This window comes from Vanacampus margaritifer, chromosome 3 (genome assembly GCF_051991255.1).
Source record: "Vanacampus margaritifer isolate UIUO_Vmar chromosome 3, RoL_Vmar_1.0, whole genome shotgun sequence".
NCBI lineage: Eukaryota > Metazoa > Chordata > Actinopteri > Syngnathiformes > Syngnathidae > Vanacampus > Vanacampus margaritifer.
In genome coordinates this window covers 12,760,584-12,779,069 of record NC_135434.1, presented here as the reverse complement: position 1 = coordinate 12,779,069, position 18,486 = coordinate 12,760,584, and the positions used below count along the sequence as shown (strand labels likewise).

At 38.9% G+C, this 18,486-nt stretch overlaps 1 protein-coding gene across 2 annotated transcripts; it reads left to right on the top strand.

Moving 5' to 3' along the window:
- The first annotated feature begins 269 nt into the window (after positions 1-269).
- On the top strand, positions 270-18,468 carry smarcad1a (SNF2 related chromatin remodeling ATPase with DExD box 1a). Of its 2 annotated transcripts, XM_077561510.1 has the most exons (26): positions 270-673; positions 1,920-2,055; positions 2,260-2,380; positions 2,654-2,720; positions 3,857-3,948; positions 4,621-4,690; positions 5,921-6,015; positions 6,548-6,673; positions 7,117-7,195; positions 7,286-7,410; positions 7,618-7,932; positions 8,876-9,072; positions 9,147-9,237; positions 10,206-10,305; positions 10,390-10,449; positions 10,614-10,689; positions 10,763-10,898; positions 11,393-11,524; positions 11,827-11,922; positions 12,864-12,981; positions 13,559-13,674; positions 15,148-15,336; positions 15,689-15,807; positions 15,887-16,069; positions 16,494-16,603; positions 17,455-18,468. In XM_077561510.1, the coding sequence occupies exons 1-26, from the start codon at positions 586-588 to the stop codon at positions 17,514-17,516; spliced, it is 3,099 nt and encodes a 1,032-aa protein (XP_077417636.1). In that variant the 5' UTR covers positions 270-585; the 3' UTR covers positions 17,517-18,468. The 2 variants fall into 2 exon arrangements, with proteins under 2 accessions (XP_077417636.1, XP_077417635.1); XM_077561509.1 differs by having other exon boundaries at positions 7,286-7,932.
- The last annotated feature ends 18 nt before the right edge of the window (positions 18,469-18,486 follow it).

Below are 18,486 nucleotides of genomic sequence, written 5' to 3'. Positions count from 1 at the left end.
CCAAAGCGGAAGTGGGACGTAATGGAATGAGCTTGACTCCTCCTCCGTGCGTTCCTGCTGCTCATCCGGATACGATGCGTTTGGACAGTGACAAGGATCAAGACACTCATTCCCACACGCACATACAAAAAAAACCTTCATAAAAATGTTACATTTTTGGGGACTCAAACGTGAGTTCACGCACCTAAAAAAAAAAATGTTCACACACATCCGGTCTTTTGGCCAATGACTGGGCTCAACCGTCCTACGTCACAGCCTCTATAGCGGGAAACCGGTAGTCTTCGGCCTATCCAAGCTATTTCATCTCGTAACATAGCCACCGTTCTTCTGAACTGCAACCGTATTCTCGCCAGCAGCAGCATGTACTACCGTATTTAAAACCTACCGGCCTTTACCGAAGCCTCCAGACTATTTTGAGACGACGCTCTTTGCTGTCGGGCAGGGTAGTCAAGAAAAAAGTTGAGTGTCAACGCTTGCCGGTGGCTAGCAAAACAATACAAGAAAAAAGAGAAACAAAAGATCCGCTACGAACCTGAGTCGGACAAAAGGCTTCCCCGGTGTCAGGCATGAGATAGCCCGGTCAATATGAGCCAATTCAACTTGGAACGTTTCCGTTTTCAAAAGTCGTCAACGTGCAACGTGAGTTCCGAGTCTGAGAAGGAGAACAAGCCGGGTGAGTGAAGCTGAGGTTCGGGGCTAGCGTTATTGGAGCTCTTGGCCAGCTGTGTAAGGAATGCTACTGTGAGCGTTAGCGTGTTTTGTACTTAATTAGCATCGACGCTGTATTTAATGTGGTTGCTATGAGGTTTGTGCTATGTGGTTGCTGACCCACGTGCAGGAAATCAAGACAAGGTTCCCTGTGATGTAACTGAGCAACGTTGGCGATGGAGTAATTAAGCCATGTCAACAAATCGTGCTCCTGCCTATCAGAACGTACCGATTTTTTGGTAGTGTTGACATTTAACATTTTCAATTTATATTTTTACTGTTTTTGAATTAACTTATAAGTATATAGATGCCATATAACTATGTGTAGTAAAATGAATATAATGATTTTGTGAAATACATTTAAACTTCTCACTCCCTTCCAGCTCTTGAGATAAGAATGTGTATGTTTTAAAAGTTGTCAAGTTCTCATGTCATTAGTCATTTGGTCGTAAAAACCTGAAGGTCCAAGTCCTGTCTACATCATTTCTCCGAGGCTGGTGGGGAGCTGAGATAATCATTTCTGCTTATTAAAAACACTAAATTCTTTGTCAAGTCTAAGGGGGGGAGAGAATCCTTTCTACTAGTATAAAGCGACTGTGTGTTTCTATATTCGACACACTGGGGGCTTAACGTCACTTTTCGAATGTAAGCTTTTTTCCTGTGTCTTAAGAGCTCTTAATAAATCCTTGCAAGGAAAACTTCTTCATGAGATCTCAATTCTGATTTATTTGAACACGCAAAAGATTACACTTAATAAAGTAATCAAATAATGCCTTCAGTAGGCACATACCACACAAAACAAACCTCCTTGATGACTGATTAAATTGAAAACGACACAAAGGCATAGGTTTGACTAGACTAGAAACACATTTTTTTTACGTATATAAATAATTTTTTGAAGTTTGATCACTGATGTTTTTCACCAACCCAATTTCTCACTGCACACTGCGTGGCAGTTGTGGATAACTGGTGTCTTGTGGGTAATGCTCAACTTTGACCAATTATTGGAAGGTGCAGAGTTCATAGCCAGCTTTAAAAGTAATTTTTAGAACGATAGGTGAATGTTTGCACCAATGTCTCATCCAGCTGTAGCCTGTAATAAAACACCATTACACATTCGGAGAGGTATTATCAGGCCATGACAACTTTCCTCCATTTAGGTGTATTTAATTTGACTTATTGTTGGGATCACTTCTAATGTTGCCCACCAGCTCAAATGAAATCCACCGAATCCCATTTGTCAAAGTCCCATGCCCGAGGAGTGGTTTTTGAAGACGTTGATGAGGCTGATGATGATGATGCTGATGATGAGCCACTGAGGAAAGTGTCCTTTACAAGGAAATTCAGGTAGAGGACTTATTCCTATTCCTAATTCTAACCAATAACCCTATTTATTTATACATATTTTTTTAAATCCACAGACGTGCACTCATACACACAAAATGCTCTCCCTGGTGGGAAGCGAACCCGCACCGAGTGCATTTATTATTTTTTTTATTTACATGTTCTAGGTGTTAATTTACTTATCCTGCACTGTCTTTGCCACTCCAGGGATCCCATGGTCAAACCATCTAATGTCACCGATGATAAAAAAGAAGAAGAAGAAAAAAGTAAAAAACAGTTACAACTCTCAGAGATGTTCCCTCATTTGTCGAGTCAAAAGCTCTCCGAGGTGAGTTATGTCATATTGGAAGTAGGCACGGGCCGGTTGCTCTTTCAATATATACTGAATGTTGACATTTCAAAACCACTCAAACTTTCTGTCAGTCGTAAGAGCTTTTTTGTATCTTTGCTTTTCACTTTGTGTGGAGGCCTACCACGGTCAATCTGGGCCTGAAGTTGTCTGAATCTCACCAGTATTATCTTCACAAAGGCAGCATTTTTACACATGCCTCCCGTACTAACTGATTGTCTAATAGTAAGGTTCACTGTATTGTATTTACAGGTTGTTGGGAGTACGAGCACACTAGATGGGGCAGTTGCCACATGTGTGCTGATTTCTGATGATGAAGGTATGAGGAGTTGCACAGCAATCCAAAATTTTAGTGGCGTTTCCTGTGTGTGCAGTACGTGTCCCCATAGCATCGATTTGCGAGAAAATATTGAAAAGTGGAGCATAAAACATTTTTACAGGGTTCCCATGAATGCTTGTCTCATTGTTGACACTGTCTTAGTGTAGAAATTACAGTGGCAAGCCCTTTAGGGAATTGCTGTATTTCCGTCATTAAATTTATCACCCATAATGGTTATTATCATAAAGTAGAGGTTTGTACAATAATGTAATAAAAAGTAGCTCGTAGTACTAAAAATGTCAACCAATTAAAGATGGGAGATTTACAAATAGCAAAAATAAAAAATATATTGTATGCAAATAATGAAAGGGCAGAAGCAAAGCCTATGAAAAGAAGCCCTCCCGTAAAAAAAAAAAGAATAAACGTCTGAAAACTTGTGAAGTTCTGTTGAAATTGAAACAAAAATCGTTTACATGGAATTTCAGTATCTACATGAGAATTGTACTGTTTGAATAATGGAAATAGAATATACATGTATTTTCCCTGCAGATATTTTTTTAATGGTAGATTTAAAATGTGGGTGTGATTTGATATTCTTTAATAATCCCGGCATTCAGTCCAGTTTGTTCAACCATTTACTTCCTTTTATTGAACTACTGTATGATTTTAGTGTGGCTGAATATTCTCTGGAATTTAATTTAAAAAAAAAAAAGTTTTTATTTGTATGCATTAAAAGAGATGTTTGCAGTTCTACATTCACTCAAAATTCTACAAGTTATTGAATAAGGGGTTGTCCACTCGCAGGCTGACATGACTTGGTGAGCAAGAAAAAAACGACAGATGAAACTCTTAGCAAAGTAAGAGAACTTCTGTTTACAAAAATAAATAAATAAATAAATAAAATGAAAGCAAGAAATCCCAATCAAATTAGTATGTGGATAATAACCTTTTGGGCATGGCTACTAGAAAATCATGAGACTGATACATGAGTACATGTAATACAATTGTTTTATATATATATATTCTGTGTAAATAGCCTTGGGGACAACAGGCTATTGTTCTCCTGAACTCTCAGAATTCTCATCTTCAGCAAAGCAGTGACACTAGCGCTTCTGTTTTGTTGTTGTTTTTCCCAGACACAGATAATGTCAGGAAGGAAAAGCAGGATAGTGACAGCTCGCTGCAGAGTGGTGAGACACAACCCAACCAAAGGAGGAAACAATCAGGGGTGAGATGGCAAAGCCTACAGTTAAGATTGGTGCCATCTTTTTTTGTTGTTGTTGAAAGAACATTGTCAAAAGCCAGGTTTACATTGAGTCTTTTTTTGTCATTTCGATTATAATCATTCCAAATGAAGATCAGTGGTCACCTGTTTACATGTGACGTGATCCATCACGATCTGCCGTTTATGTGCTCCACTCATTAATCAGAACAGACGTGAGACATGAATCTGCATTTCAGTGTGTCTGGGTCATTCATGTCAGCGCGCTGTTCCAATTGGTACTCGCCTCCTATTCACTATGCCTTACTTTGTCTTAAAGTCCGTATCTCACTGAGGGGTGAACATTTGCGACATTAGCCAATGTGAATTTCACGCCAGGGTTTGCTCAAGGTCTCTAAACAGTTTGAATGTTTTCTCATCCCAATGCTTGCGAAATTTGAACCAACCCTGATGGGAGCGCACATTCGCTACTTTAGCCAACACTCGTAAACATTCGCCCCTCCCTGGGCTTACTGTATGCAAGTGTTTGCACTGCTGTGGCTGAATGTGCGTTTGGACTTGGAAGATGCTAATAAGTTGCCCGCACTGGAATTAAAAAAGTGTTTTGAATTGGAGCATTGTTATCTTTGCCAGGGCAGAATTTATACATTGAAATAGGATATTGTATTGTGTTTTCAGGCTGTTGGAAGTACAAGCACTCAGCCTGGAGCTGTTGATGAATATCTGCTGATTTCTGACGATGATGATGGTATGAATAGAGAAGTAGTCCAGCCCAATTTATACACACACATCAATCGTATTTTTACAGGAAAATATTAAACTGGAGCTACATAACGGTATTTCTATTCATGCTTATCTCATAAATTACATTATTTCTGGGTAAATGGTAATAGCAAGGCCCCAAAGCCACTGAATTACCTTTTTTAGATAACGGACCATTATTATCCTTAGAGACATATAGAGTTTCCCGCAATTGCCAGACTGCAAAGCGCACCTGATTAATACCCGCAAAAGCTAAATTTAACAAATGGAACACCAGTAACAAAATAATAGTTCCATCCAATGTCAAACATGGCTAGTTACACAGTAGCCTTGCGGATAAGTGATGGCTATCTTTATTTTCTTCCTCCTGCGCATGCAACCCACCAAAGTCCTCTTCTTCAGTGTTGGAATGTGGGAAAGCCCTTCCTTCGTTACACACTTTCTCAGTCTTTCTTGGTGTCACTGTCGTTTATGTCACGAGACAAATTTACAGGCAAGCGTGCCGTTTGCCGTCGTCTTCATTACGGAGCAGTACAACCTTAAGTCGATTCCTGCTGTTTGCGGCAGAAAGCAGCCGAGTCCAACTTCAGCGAATAATTGATGCCTCTCTTAAAGTGACTATTGGCGCCCATATGAATCATAAATGTAACCAAGTATGATATAAACGCTACTTGGATATAAATTCAAACACTTACATTGCTGCATATTATAAATACAGTGCAGGAAAGAGCTTAGAGTTAAGTATTTACATACACATAATGCACATTATGTATGTATGTGCATATCTGCTACCATACAATTTATTCTTATACTTAGTCCAATATTGTAAATGCATCCTGTATTTTTCCGCTGGCTTATTTGTTATGAATCTTTCTGTAATAATGATGCTGCTGTTTTTAAATCTAAAAAGTAGCCACAATGTCGCCATCTGGCAAAATTCTGAATGGCTCGCTTACAGACGCATTTTTTGCAATACCGATACTTATTTTTACTTGGTTGTGTAAGTTTACACTTGTTCGACATTGGCATTCCAGGGGTGTAGTTTTATTTATTTATTTTTTAATAATACAAAGCCGTTCAAAAGTTATTTTTTCTGTAACATTTGTATTCCATAATATTTAATATTAGCCTAATCACATCCATCCAATAAACATCATGGTCAGCATTGCCTCTTTTTTAAAAATGTATTTATTGTTTTCTTTTCTTTTTTTTCCAGACGTAGAATTTGTTAGTAAGAGAAAGCAGAATGGATCTAACAGCTCACTGGAGAGCAGTGAAACTCAACCCAACAAGAGGAGGAAACAATCAGAGGTAAAATATTATTATTCCTGACATCTTTTGTCCAATGAAATTGTCTCAGTGTCTAGTTTAGAGGGGTCCGTCCCTACTAGTTGTGTTATGGGAAAATAATTATTCAGCACGTATTAGCATGACATGTTTATGCGTTATTGTGGACACATGCATTTTTAGCAATGAGCCTTTTACTTCTTGTACATGAAGCTACAACAGTATGACGTTGGCAGAAAAGCGTAACACAGAAAAAGTACCTCCTATGTTTTTAGATTGCCCTCCTTCCTGTCTAACTCACTTCCCTAACCCTTACACAGGCTGCATAAGAATCTTCCCATGATCATAATTTACAGTGAACTCTCTCACAGACCACTATCTTGTAGACTGCTCTGTAAGACTTGTGTATATTTGAAGCGTCAAATATAAAGAAACCCAAAAGACAACTTTTTTTCCAGACTGTTTTATTGATTTTGCCTAACTACTGAAAATTCCACAACATTTGTGTTCCACGCTGACAATTGCCTCTTTTGCCTCACTTGTATTCAAATTTAAGGTGTCTGAAGACAAAGTTGTAGACAGTAGCGATGATAATCCGGATGGTGGCGACAAACCAAGTTGGGAGAAGCAAGAAGTGATGGTCAAAAGGCTACACAAGAAGTTCCCAAATCTGGACAAGGAGGTAAAAAAAAAACTTTTTTTTTTTTAAATTGTCAAATGCTTTGTTAAGCTGCACAGTCAAATTTAGGGATGCAGACTAATATCTGTGGCCAATAGTTATCGGAAATTATCGATAAATTTGACGTCATACAGATAAACCAGATAATAAAGAAATCTGCCATTAATAATAGACTTGCAACGTTGGCCCATCATTTGTGGTTGTGGCTCCAGTTGTGCCCATCATTTTTTGTAATTAATTAATCAATTAATGCTTTAACTTTGACAGCACAAATTTTTTTACACCACAGTTATAACGCTTTGAGAATCTTATTTCTGTTGATTTTTCTTTATAAATGGGCCACTGTTTCCTCCAAACAGTGCAACTATTAAATATGGAGGCACATAGAAAATTGGATGTTTGGTTGTGTTTTGATATAAAGCTCACTGATACCTGTCTTATTGTAGGAGCTGCGGTCTGTGCTTCAGGAACACAACTGGGATGACGTTGCGGCTCTGCATGCTCTACAAATGTTCTCTAGCCCAGGTCCCAACATACCTCGCGCACGTTTTTTATTATGCATCTGTCACCCGTATCATGCTTTGCTAATCAGATGTCTTCTTACTTGTCTCACAGATGAGATTGACTTCAGGTCGCCCGAATGCACACCAGAGAAATCACACCATGTCAAGAACAAAGAGGGAGAGGAGCAAAGCGAGGAGCGCCTGCTTGAATCTTGTCACAACAAAATGGATGCCAAGGTATATGATCCATTACGTGGGAGTGATTGTGACAACAGTTCAAGCGCTACTGTGGACAGCGACGACTATTCATCTGAAGATGAGGTCAAACATTCCTACTCGACCCTCTCCACATGGATTTCAAAAGACTCGTTCCCCTCTGTCAAGAAAACTACTACTTTCCAGAAGCCGTCCTCATCATCATCATCATCATCCTCCGCCGCGCAGATCCTGTCCAGGTTCGCCAGTGGGACAAGCATGGCTAAGAAGCGAGCGGAAGAGAGAAAGCGTGAAGCCCACGCCGCTAAAGAGCCCCTGAGCTCTGATGACGACGACGACGATGATGATGACGACGAGGATGCAGAGAGCAGCGACTTGGACAATTACAAAGATGTACTTGCAAACACGGGAGGAGTGAAGGAAGAGATCGTCAAGTTCTTTCAGGAGGCCACCAGGGATGAGCTGACACTCATTTCTGGGTGTTCTGTTAAAAAAGCCAAAAAGATCATAGAGCTGCGACCCTTTACAAATTGGCTGAGCCTGGTGAGAAGTCTTCCGATTGTGTTGCTATAAATAGCATGCCTGTTATTACAGATGCATTTCAGTATGTTACAAGAACCTGGCAATCTTCATTTATTCTCTAGTTAAATTCAAAAGGTGAAATATTTCAGAATTTTTCTTTTGCCATTTTAATAATTATAGTGTACAGCTAATAAATAATACAAATTTTTGAGGAATCTTTTAATTTGCGATGCACCTGTACTGTACATGTGGATTTATAGGAATATACAGGCATTTTGCATAATTGCTGGTTGATTTATTGTAGGAACAGGAAATGGAAATGCATAGTGTAACCTTCAATCAATCACAATCTCTTCTGTGACTTTCAAGAGAAACTAACCATGCTATGAACCAATTATAGTCGTTTATTTGATGTTGTTTAGAGATTTAAAAAAAAAAAACTAACAATAGCACACAAGAGCAATAGATGTAATTATTCAGTTACTGGTTCGGTCATTGTTTTCCAGAGTAAAAGCAGATGTTTTGCAAATGTCGTATTTTACTGTACAGTAGAATGTGTATGGTTAAGATTGATCAATTTTATTAACTTATACAAGTACAGTATAAAATTAAATCAACCAATAATAATGGTATAATGGTAAACATTAAAACAACCTTTTTGATCACAGGTGCATCTCAACAAATTAGAATATCATAGAAAAGTCCACATTTTCATTATTGTAGTTTAATTTGACCAGTGAAAGGCATTTAACACGAGACATTTCAGGAGCTGCCGTAATTTTTTACCAAATGGCTTTTGGCATATGGATTTTATTAGCTAATTATAAGCTTATTATCAGAGTTTAAAAAGAAAATAAATATTTTTTTTTCTATGTACCTATATAAATGTATGCAAATAAGTTACAAATCAAAATCAAGTCCTATGTTGTTCTTACCATAATCATCTCTTTGTTTCACTTTCAAGACCAACCAAATCAATAAGAGCAATGGGCTGTCAGAGGACCTGCTGCCGGGCTGCAAAACTGTACTAAAGGAGCGCACCATTGTTCGGGGACTCATGTCCAAATGTGAGAACATTTCCTCCGAGATGGTTAAGCAAGTCACAGAAGTGATGAGAGCTGGCACGGCGGTAGTGCTACAGCCCGGGCTTCTCAATAGCAAGTGAGTGGCATGAAAATTCAATATGCCAAATTTTGTCTTAATGGTTTCTCACGTGGATCACGTTTGTCTTCCAGGCTCCAGCTGAAACCCTATCAGGTTATCGGTCTAAAATGGCTGCTGCTCATGTACGAACACAACCTGAGTGGTATTCTCGCGGATGAGATGGTGAGACACAAGCCATGCAAGAGGAAAATAGTGTAGCCTAGTACGGTCTTGACATGTCGGCTGTAAGAAGGGAGAAGTGCGTCACTGTTATTTTAAAGAAGATCCAACTGATTTATTACAGATTAAAACTAGGCCATTATGTGGAATCTTGTCTGTTACCGTCACGGCGAAATATTGCCAGGCTGACTTAATTCTCCCATTCAATGACATAAACGAAGGTGGTCATTATGTGTGTCTTGTGAAGTCTTTCTTAACATGGATCTAGTTTTATGACGGCCCTGACATGATGGTGTTTTGTTTTTTTGTTTGGTTTTCACACACTTACTATTGTGAGTAGCAACTTTAATTTTTAAATCTGGAGCAGGCGTCGTCTCTGTGCGCTTCCCGGACATGACGGAGGTTTATCTCACTTTTTTGTGCCTATGCATTTCCTGGACCCCATTGATAGCTGCCTGGTACCTACCACCTCATCTAAGGCTGGCCGGGTACATGCATAAAGACAATCGGGTGGTTTTTGTCCCGATTAATTTTTTTCCCTTTTCTAACCAAGGACATCAAGCGCTCGACTATCTCCTCATGTTTTATAAGATTGTCTAATAATCTTATCCTTCTGTCTGAGCTGGTTAAGAGTTGATTTAATCCCAATAATAGGGTCAGAAATGGATCAGGTCAACAAACATAAGTATTAAGACTGTTCAATAAGTCTGACCAAAAATCAAGTGGTATGGTAAATGTGTTTAGAGGTTTATATGATTAGGCTGTATGCACACAGTGTCGTTTTTTGAACCGGAAGGACCGCATCAATCATACCCTTATGTTATTTTCAAATAAGTAAATTAATGTACAAAAAAGGCAGTCTTTTTTTATTTTATTTTTAAAGAGGGTTATTTATTGTTTCATCCTCTGAAAGTTGCTTCATGGTTTGCTGGGTGATGAAATGGTTCTAATCTGCCTCGTTCTCTGATCAGGGCTTGGGGAAAACCATCCAGGCTATTGCACTCTTGGCTCATTTATTACAGAATGGGACTCAGGGTCCTCACCTCATCACTGTTCCCGCCTCTACACTTGGTAACACAAACATTTCTTACAACTGAAAAAATCTGGATCGAATTGATGCTGTGTTGGCGAAATATTTTTATGTGTTTTTTACAGATAACTGGGTCAGAGAACTGCAAATGTGGTGTCCCCGTCTGAAAGTGTTAGTTTATGCTGGTAGGATGTGTTACATTTACATGTGAACCTTTTCATATCCATAGACAGTTTGAGTGGTAGTACACTGATTTGTGTTTGTGCTTAAAGGAGAGTTTAAAAAAAAACACTCTAGTGTGAAGCCTTTTCAGAATTTTTGTGACAGCGTGCTTTTGTTTTGTGTACAGGATCTGTGGAGGACCGCCAATACCTCAAGTACGACATCCTTAATGGCGCCATGGAATTTAATGTCCTTGTCACCACGTGAGTGCCTCAGTTCGTAAAAACTCCATTTTATACACGCGTCACTCCTCAACTCGTTTTTACCCGTCTGCAGGTACAACTTAGCCATTGGGAACAACAGTGACCGCAGTCTGTTTCGCAAGCTCCGACTTGTGTATGCCGTCTTCGATGAGGGTCACATGTTGAAGAACATGAACACGATGCGATATCGCCACCTCATGTCTATCAATGTAAGTTCACTGGCAGCCGTTCTCAAAAATGGGGTCCGCAAAATCGTCCACATTAGATCAGGAGCGGCCAAGTTTGGTTCTCGAAAGCCCCTATCCAGCCTGTTTTCCATGTTTCTCTCCACTAACACACCTGATTCATGATCAGAGTTGTTATCAGGTTTCTGCAAATTTTGCTAACGAGCTGATCATTAGATTCAGCTGCGCTGAAGGAGGGAGACATGGAAAACAGGCTGGATAGTGGCTCTCGAGGACTGAACTTGACCACCCCTGCATTAGATTATGTTGCATCATTTTTTTTAAAGTGCCTAGGTAATTATGGGGACCAGCACACCAGTAAAACAAATAACATTTAGATTTAATTATGTTTTTGATCTAATTATTATTATTATTACAGATTATGAGAGTGTCCTTCTGGACCTTCAGAGTTTAAGAGCCTATTTTGCCTTTAAAACAGCACATGGCTTCTTGATACCAATCACTTTGTCTCCTTGCAGGCGAAGCATCGCTTGCTGCTCACTGGAACGCCGTTACAAAACAACCTCTTAGAGCTGATGTCACTTCTCAACTTCATCATGCCGTCCATGTTCTCTAGCACCACCGTGCAGCTCTCCAAGATGTTTTCTATGGTATTGATGTTTTTTTTTCCCATCTGTGTGATGAACATAGTACACATGACTGAAATAGCTATTAAAAAAAAATATATATATATATATATATATATATACACAGTATATGCAATATACTTCCACTCACAACAAATAAGCTTAGCTCCTCCCAGACGTACAAAGATGTCTCTGTCGAGATGTATCATTTCAGCATAACTCCTTGGTACCACATCGGGGAATTCAGCAAATAATTCTATCAATAATTTTGTTGGAAATGACAATTGGTACTCTTCTGCCTCTTCCATCCATTTTATTTTCTGTAGAAGTCCCAGGAGGATCAGAGTCAATTTGAGAAAGAGCGCATCTCTGAGGCCAAACGTATTATGAAACCTTTCATCCTTCGAAGGGTTAAGAATGAGGTGAGTCACTCTCTCCTGCATCTATGATGTTTATTCTTCCCGTGACATGATTCATCAGATGAAAATGTATCATTCTCATTATTGTGTAACATGAAATTAATAGTTTTTACAATCTGCTAAAGTGGCAATGTTTTCATGTAAGTCATTAAAGACAGTTAAGGGATCCTTGGTGTCCATTATTATTTCGAGTACTTAACCTCCTTTCAAACTGAAATCTGTTGTAAACAAAGGACACCCTGTACTACAACAAAGGCAATCGGGCTGTTGAGGTAATAGTAGCCTTAAATATTAATATTATAGTTCATGAACAAAGGAAGCAGCAGTAAATCAAACAAAATATATCCCACTTTGTATAAAAGTTTGTTTCCTAAACAGCAAAGTCAGTCTTTTCCTGCTTACATGGGCATCTTTCAATGATCCCGCCTACGGTCGTCTTCAGAAACAGTCTGCAACCATCAGCGCACACCCGGAGGGGTTGTCACTCGAGAGTTCTCAACTCTGAGGATTCGATTCTTCACCGGTGTTTGATAGAGAATCTTTGTGTGTGGTTTTCTACGTTGCCATTATCACATCATACCCAACACAATGTTCTTCTAATATATTTTTTTTAACGGTACATGTTTATTTTCCAAATTCTGTTGGAACATACTATAACTCTAATATAATATGCCTCCTCACAACTGGATTTTCCTTGTACCTACTTAAAATTTGACTCTCAAAATTGCTGGTATCCACGCTCATAAAATGAAATCCAGTGTTATCTGCATAAGTAATTTGTATATCATTATTTTTAAGTGATAGTAAAAAATGCAGTCGATGCAAGAGTATTACACTCAAGAAGTTATGGTACCGTACCTCTTTCAAAGTATGAAGTATTATATAATATGATGGGGAAAAATCACTTACTGATATAATTATTTTCCCACTCCTCTAATTTCCAGGTGCTCAAGCAACTACCTAATAAGGAAGAGAAGGTGGAGTTTTGCTCCATGAGTGAAAAGCAGCAGGTTCTCTACCAGGCGCTCTGGACAAAGCTCAAAGCTTCCACCACCAGCGAGAGTAAGCTATGTTCACTGTGACGCGCGCACACACGCGTGTGTGTTGGTTCCTACGCAAGTATGGAATTTGATTTAATACATTTCCAGGTTTGTAATATTATGCAAAATGGAAACTGTTGTATGAAAAAAATATTCACACTTCCAAGACTGTTACACCAGCTCTATTTTCTAAAACAAAACCAAAAATATATATTGAGAAACTATGACGCTATCAGTGTTTTTTTTCCTCTTAAGGTGCTTGTAAGTGCAGCTACAATGTTTGTGTGTGAGCACACAGCATTATACCCATACTCAGAAAATTACATCAGCGTACATTACTAATGTACAAACTTTGATCATCGAAACGATTCCTGTCCCCCAAAAAATATATTGTTCTAAAATTCAAATTACACAAGCAAGCTGGCATAGTCAGGTAAATTCTCTGACAATTGGCTCATCAAAGAATCAAATTGATGCACATGTATTTACTCAAATTTTACACATGATTTGAATTTTTTAATGTTGAAGTTCTGTGAAATCTCAAATGTGTAGGAACTGTGGGTCACTTTAACTTTTTTTTTTCTTTTTTGTACTCGCAGAGCGCGAGTTAACTAATGTTATGATGCATTTGAGGAAGATGGCCAACCACCCTCTGCTTCATCGACAGTACTACACAACTGAGAAGCTGAAAGCCATGAGCAAACTCATGCTGAAGGTACGTTGGCCGTATATCCTCAACACGTGTATTTGGGTTGACCGGGGCTGGGCGATTTAATTGATTATATCAGTTAATTTGAGTTTGTCATACTGATTGCTTTTTATAAGTTTTTTTTTAATCTTTAATAAGCTTCTGTAGTTCAAAGCATGCACACAGCAGTCAGCATTGCCAACTTAATGAGTTTTCCAACCCCGCTAGCATTTTTCAAATCCTCGCCAGCAAGTGTCATTTGCGCGAAGCAGATATGATCATAATCAGTATTGCATTGTTTTGCCTATGACAAGAAGAGAGCCAGCCCAGTAAATTGACAAAGACGGTTCCCATTTATACATTGCAAAATCAGGGATTTATCGACCTGTTGTAAACTTTTGACCTAAGTTTGTGCCACAAATAATTTTACAGACCAAATATGTACATGTACAAAGAAGAAGAAGGTGGAGGAAAGAGCGTAAGAGAGCTGTAGTGATGATGTTACTCTTTGACAAAAGACATTGACCAGTCAAGCAATGCAATTTGACTTTTTTTTTTTTTTGAATTATTTAACTGGCTTTACAAATGGTCAAAGGAGGACATTTTCCAAGAGGAAGCACTTATTTTCACATTTGTAAAGAAAATAAATTTTTAAAAAATTCAAAGAAGATGATGCAAGTTAACTCTTTGACTGCCAAAAACGTTAAATAACGTTTAGTAAAATCCTATGGAGGAGTGCCAAAGACATTAAAAGACGTTTGTTTCGAAACAGAGGTGAAACTAACCATTTTCTGTTGTTGATTACTGAAGAACGGAATAAGGTAGAAACACACTTTTTTTCTGATGAAAGATGAGAGTCCAATCTTTCATTTGGTAGCATGTGTGTTTCCATAGTCCAAACACATAATTTTCTATGGACCTTGAAAGATCAGTCAAAATGCTTAAAATCGGCTGGCACTGGGGACAACCCGTTTCTGAAAACGTCTGGCAGTCAAAGAGTTAATGCTGAGAGAAAAAAATTGTTTTGTTTTGTTCAAAAATGGATTAATACAGGGATGTGATTTTTCCGCTAATTCGCGGAATTCCGCTTTTTTTGCCCCACCCCCCCCCCCCAAAAAGAAAATCGTTTTTTTTTTTTTTAGTAGTTCATTGTGTATGCACATGACTCCGACAGATAACATCTTCTGCTATAACAAAGACATTTGTGGTATGCTCTAATATGAGTTACTTTTCATTTGGTCATGATATAATTATTTGTTCATGCTTCACCCCCCCCCCCCCCCACTGGGCACTGCCCTGGACCTAGCTGGGTGCCAGCGGCCCCCAGACCCCCGGCTAAATTTTCAGATAATTTCACTTTGGTCAAATCACATCCCTGATTAATAGTGGATACCTTTATGTGAAAACATCTGAGATTTCAATCGCCGTATCACCCTGTTTGTGCTAAAGTTCAGATGAATGTAAACCAAAAAGACTTAAGACGCTGTCTTTCCTTGTCAGGAGCCAACTCACCACGACGCAAATGCTGAATTGATCCAGGAGGACATGGAGGTGATGTCTGACTTTGAGCTGCATCGTTTGTGTCAGCAATACACGTCCATCAGCTCCTATCAGCTGGACAGCAGTCTGCTCCTCGACTCTGGGAAGTTCTCTTGGCTCGCAGAGAAGCTGGCGTCGCTCAAAGACAAGGTTCGATGGAAATTGTGGCAACGCGTATACAGCGGGACCTTCAGTCCAACACAGTCTGTTCCATAAGAATATTCGCATTTCAAAACAAATAAGAGCGTGAATTATTTCCAGACTCACACTGTTAGTGTCATAAAATCTTTATTAACTTTTAAGGAAATGTTTTACGTATACTTTAACATTCTTAACTGTCATATAAGTTGAACGGGAGTTTAACCAATGAATAATGTTAAAATAAAGTAAAACTATTGAACTTTTGAAGATACCTGTCTGAAGTCTCTCATGGTAATAATTTTGACTCCCATGTTTTCTGTGTGTGCGTGTCAGGACTCATGTTGCTTGTCTCATTGTACAGGGAGACAGAGTTGTTCTGTTCAGCCAGTTCACCATGATGCTGGACATCGTAGAGGTACTGATGAAACACCTTAACCATCGTTACATTCGACTGGACGGCTCCACGCCAATAGCAGACAGGTCAGCTCTCACTATTTTTGGAGATGATAAGTTTGAAATAAATATGTGAAGAATGCGTGTGCCTCCTTGTTCCCCGCAGAATTGTGCTAATTGACCAGTTTAACAACGACGCCGATTTGTTTGTGTTCCTGCTGTCGACCCGCGCCGGCGGCCTCGGCATCAACCTCACGTCGGCTAACGTCGTCATCCTGCATGACATCGACTGGAACCCCTACAACGACAAGCAGGCTGAAGACCGCTGTCACCGACTGGGGCAGACCAGGTACGGTGGAACAAAGAGTAGAAGGGTTCCAAATGTTAACACACGTTTCAGTGTAGTGTGACATGAGCAAACTACGGCAGATCTCTTTCATTGCAATAATGTAAGCAGAGTACACACACACACACTATGATTTGTATCAAACGTATCATGTTTAAGTTATAGAATCGATCATAGTGTAACCAAAGGCATTGACAGCTCAAACAGTATCACGCCATTGCAAATAATTTTGGATTTCTGGCTTTGATAAAAGTGGAGGGGAAATGTTCAAGTCTGGTGCAGTGGCTTCACACTGACTCCGAAGTAGACTTGACAAAAAGTTGTTTTACCTTGTACAGTACTGCTATACTGTATATAATAATGTAAAAAAAAAAAAAAAACATTGAATGCCATGCCACTCCCTCTTCCTGGTTTGTTTGTTTGTTAGGACTGTGCAGGTCATAAAGCTGATCAGTAAAGATAGCATTGAGGACGGTATATTGCAGCTGGGCCAGAAGAAACTCAAACTGGAGCAAGACATGACAACTGCTGAGCAGAGTAAGAACACGTGTACTCAGGCACCCACATTTTAGTTAGTTTTTTTATGGTTCCACTGCAGGCAAAAGAATGTTTGCAAAAACTTTTTTTTTCCTCAAATAGTGGCCGCATTTAGACTTTGTAAAAAATAAATTAAAAAAAAATTAAAGAGTAACTCAACACTAAATCAACTTTTTTGGGCTAATCAACTGTAAAAACTTGTCTACAACTGCTTGTTATTATTTTGACATTTTAGTGTATGTTTGTTGAAAGCTTAAATTCCGGGCTGTTTGGTGCTATCTTAAGGTTAAACATTGAGATAAACACAATTTGTCTGTTTGTCCTCTCATTACACGAGAAGATATAAACCATGTTACTTAAGCCGCATGACGTAGTCGCCCCCCACTACCCATCGGCTCAGTCTCGTACACGGCTCGTTAAATGCCTTCTTAGTTATTTGCTGCTGTCAATCACAGCCAGACCACGCCCAACCCTCTCCCCATTCGCAACTCTACTCCAGGAAACGCCCCCTTTGAGCGCCGATTTCAAATCTTAGTGAGGGGTTGAGCAAAGAGTCTGACTTCCTGTTGAGTTACTCTTTTCACTTCTATCAATCAAGACATTTCCAGCAGAAAGGCCTTGCCTCTAATAGGTGGCATTGTCTGAGAAAATGGGCTACACATAACAGAATAATAAATGAAGTACTGTTTTTGGATTCAATTTTGCCTTCATCAATGAAAGTGAAATTTTTTGAGACATGCAGAAATTTTATGTTCACAAGCCATCTGTAATTTCCATTGCAGGTTTTTGTTTCATTTTAACATTCTGACACCGATTAAAGGTATGAAAACACTGTTGTTGTTTCATTTTAGGTGATGAGGGGGCCATACCTGAAGATATAGCATCTTTGCTCAAAGCGTCACTGGGAATGTGATATTCAGTCACATGAAACTTCAGGTGAAAAAAAAGGATTTCACTTAGTTGACTGATCCTGGGTAGGCTTGAGTTTTGACTAAACACACACTGGACCACGTTCGAAAACCATCTGCCGACCACCTTTAACAAGAAAAAAAGAACAGGATGTTGATTTTAATTTCCTCTGCAGACTGATAGCTGTGCCTAAAACGCATATTATGTCGAACATAAGCAGTGAAGGCTAAACAAGTATTGTGCCTTTATAATGTTGTTTAACTCAGCGGTCTCATAAAGTCACACCAAACCGATAATGTTGGTACAACCTTTGTTGGAAGGCACCATCAATGGTGTTGTTCTTCTGACCAAACCTTTTTATAAAGTCTTTATTTTTTGACTTTTGTTCGATTTGCGTGTTCATGGAAGCTTAACTATACTGTCATCGTTCAAGCAAGATGTTCCCAGGGCTCATAAGGTCAGTGTATTTGTTCAGCAATGAGCTCACATGTCAGCAAATATAGCTTTTCTTAGAACATAAGATTTCCACTTGCGCATGTAACAATTGCAATCTTTACTACACCATCGCCAACCCGTTCTAAGCTGCTGTAAACAAAAACATTGGCATTTCACTCGTTAATATTAGCACGCTATGTTGGTAGTTTCAGAAAAGTCACTGAAATATTTCCAAAATGAAAAGCAGTGTCATTGCTTTGCTGAAAAGTGCAAAAGTTGCCCCAGTAGAGGATTCGTTAAGCATCATAGTTCTGAAAATCTGGCAATAATTTGTTGGAAGTGTTGAAGAGTCTTGGAAGCAGCTGCTACATCCTTGTACTGTGAGAATTCCTAATAATATTGTAAGTGTTCAAGTGTTACCTTTTACACATTTGGAAATTTGTATGTTATACATATTCATATTTGTATGTTCTTTTTGTTTGAATTGATTACCTTTAATAAATAAAACAATGTTCAAGTAACTAACATGACTGTATGTA

Coding starts and splice junctions, on each gene's coding strand:
- smarcad1a (XM_077561509.1), top strand. CDS start 586: ATGAGCCAATTCAACTTGGAACGTTTCCGTTTTCAAAAGTCGTCAACG. Junction 9,073..9,146: donor CCCGGGCTTCTCAATAGCAA/GTGAGTGGCATG, acceptor TTTGTCTTCCAG/GCTCCAGCTGAAACCCTATC. Junction 16,604..17,454: donor CATGACAACTGCTGAGCAGA/GTAAGAACACGT, acceptor GTTTCATTTTAG/GTGATGAGGGGGCCATACCT.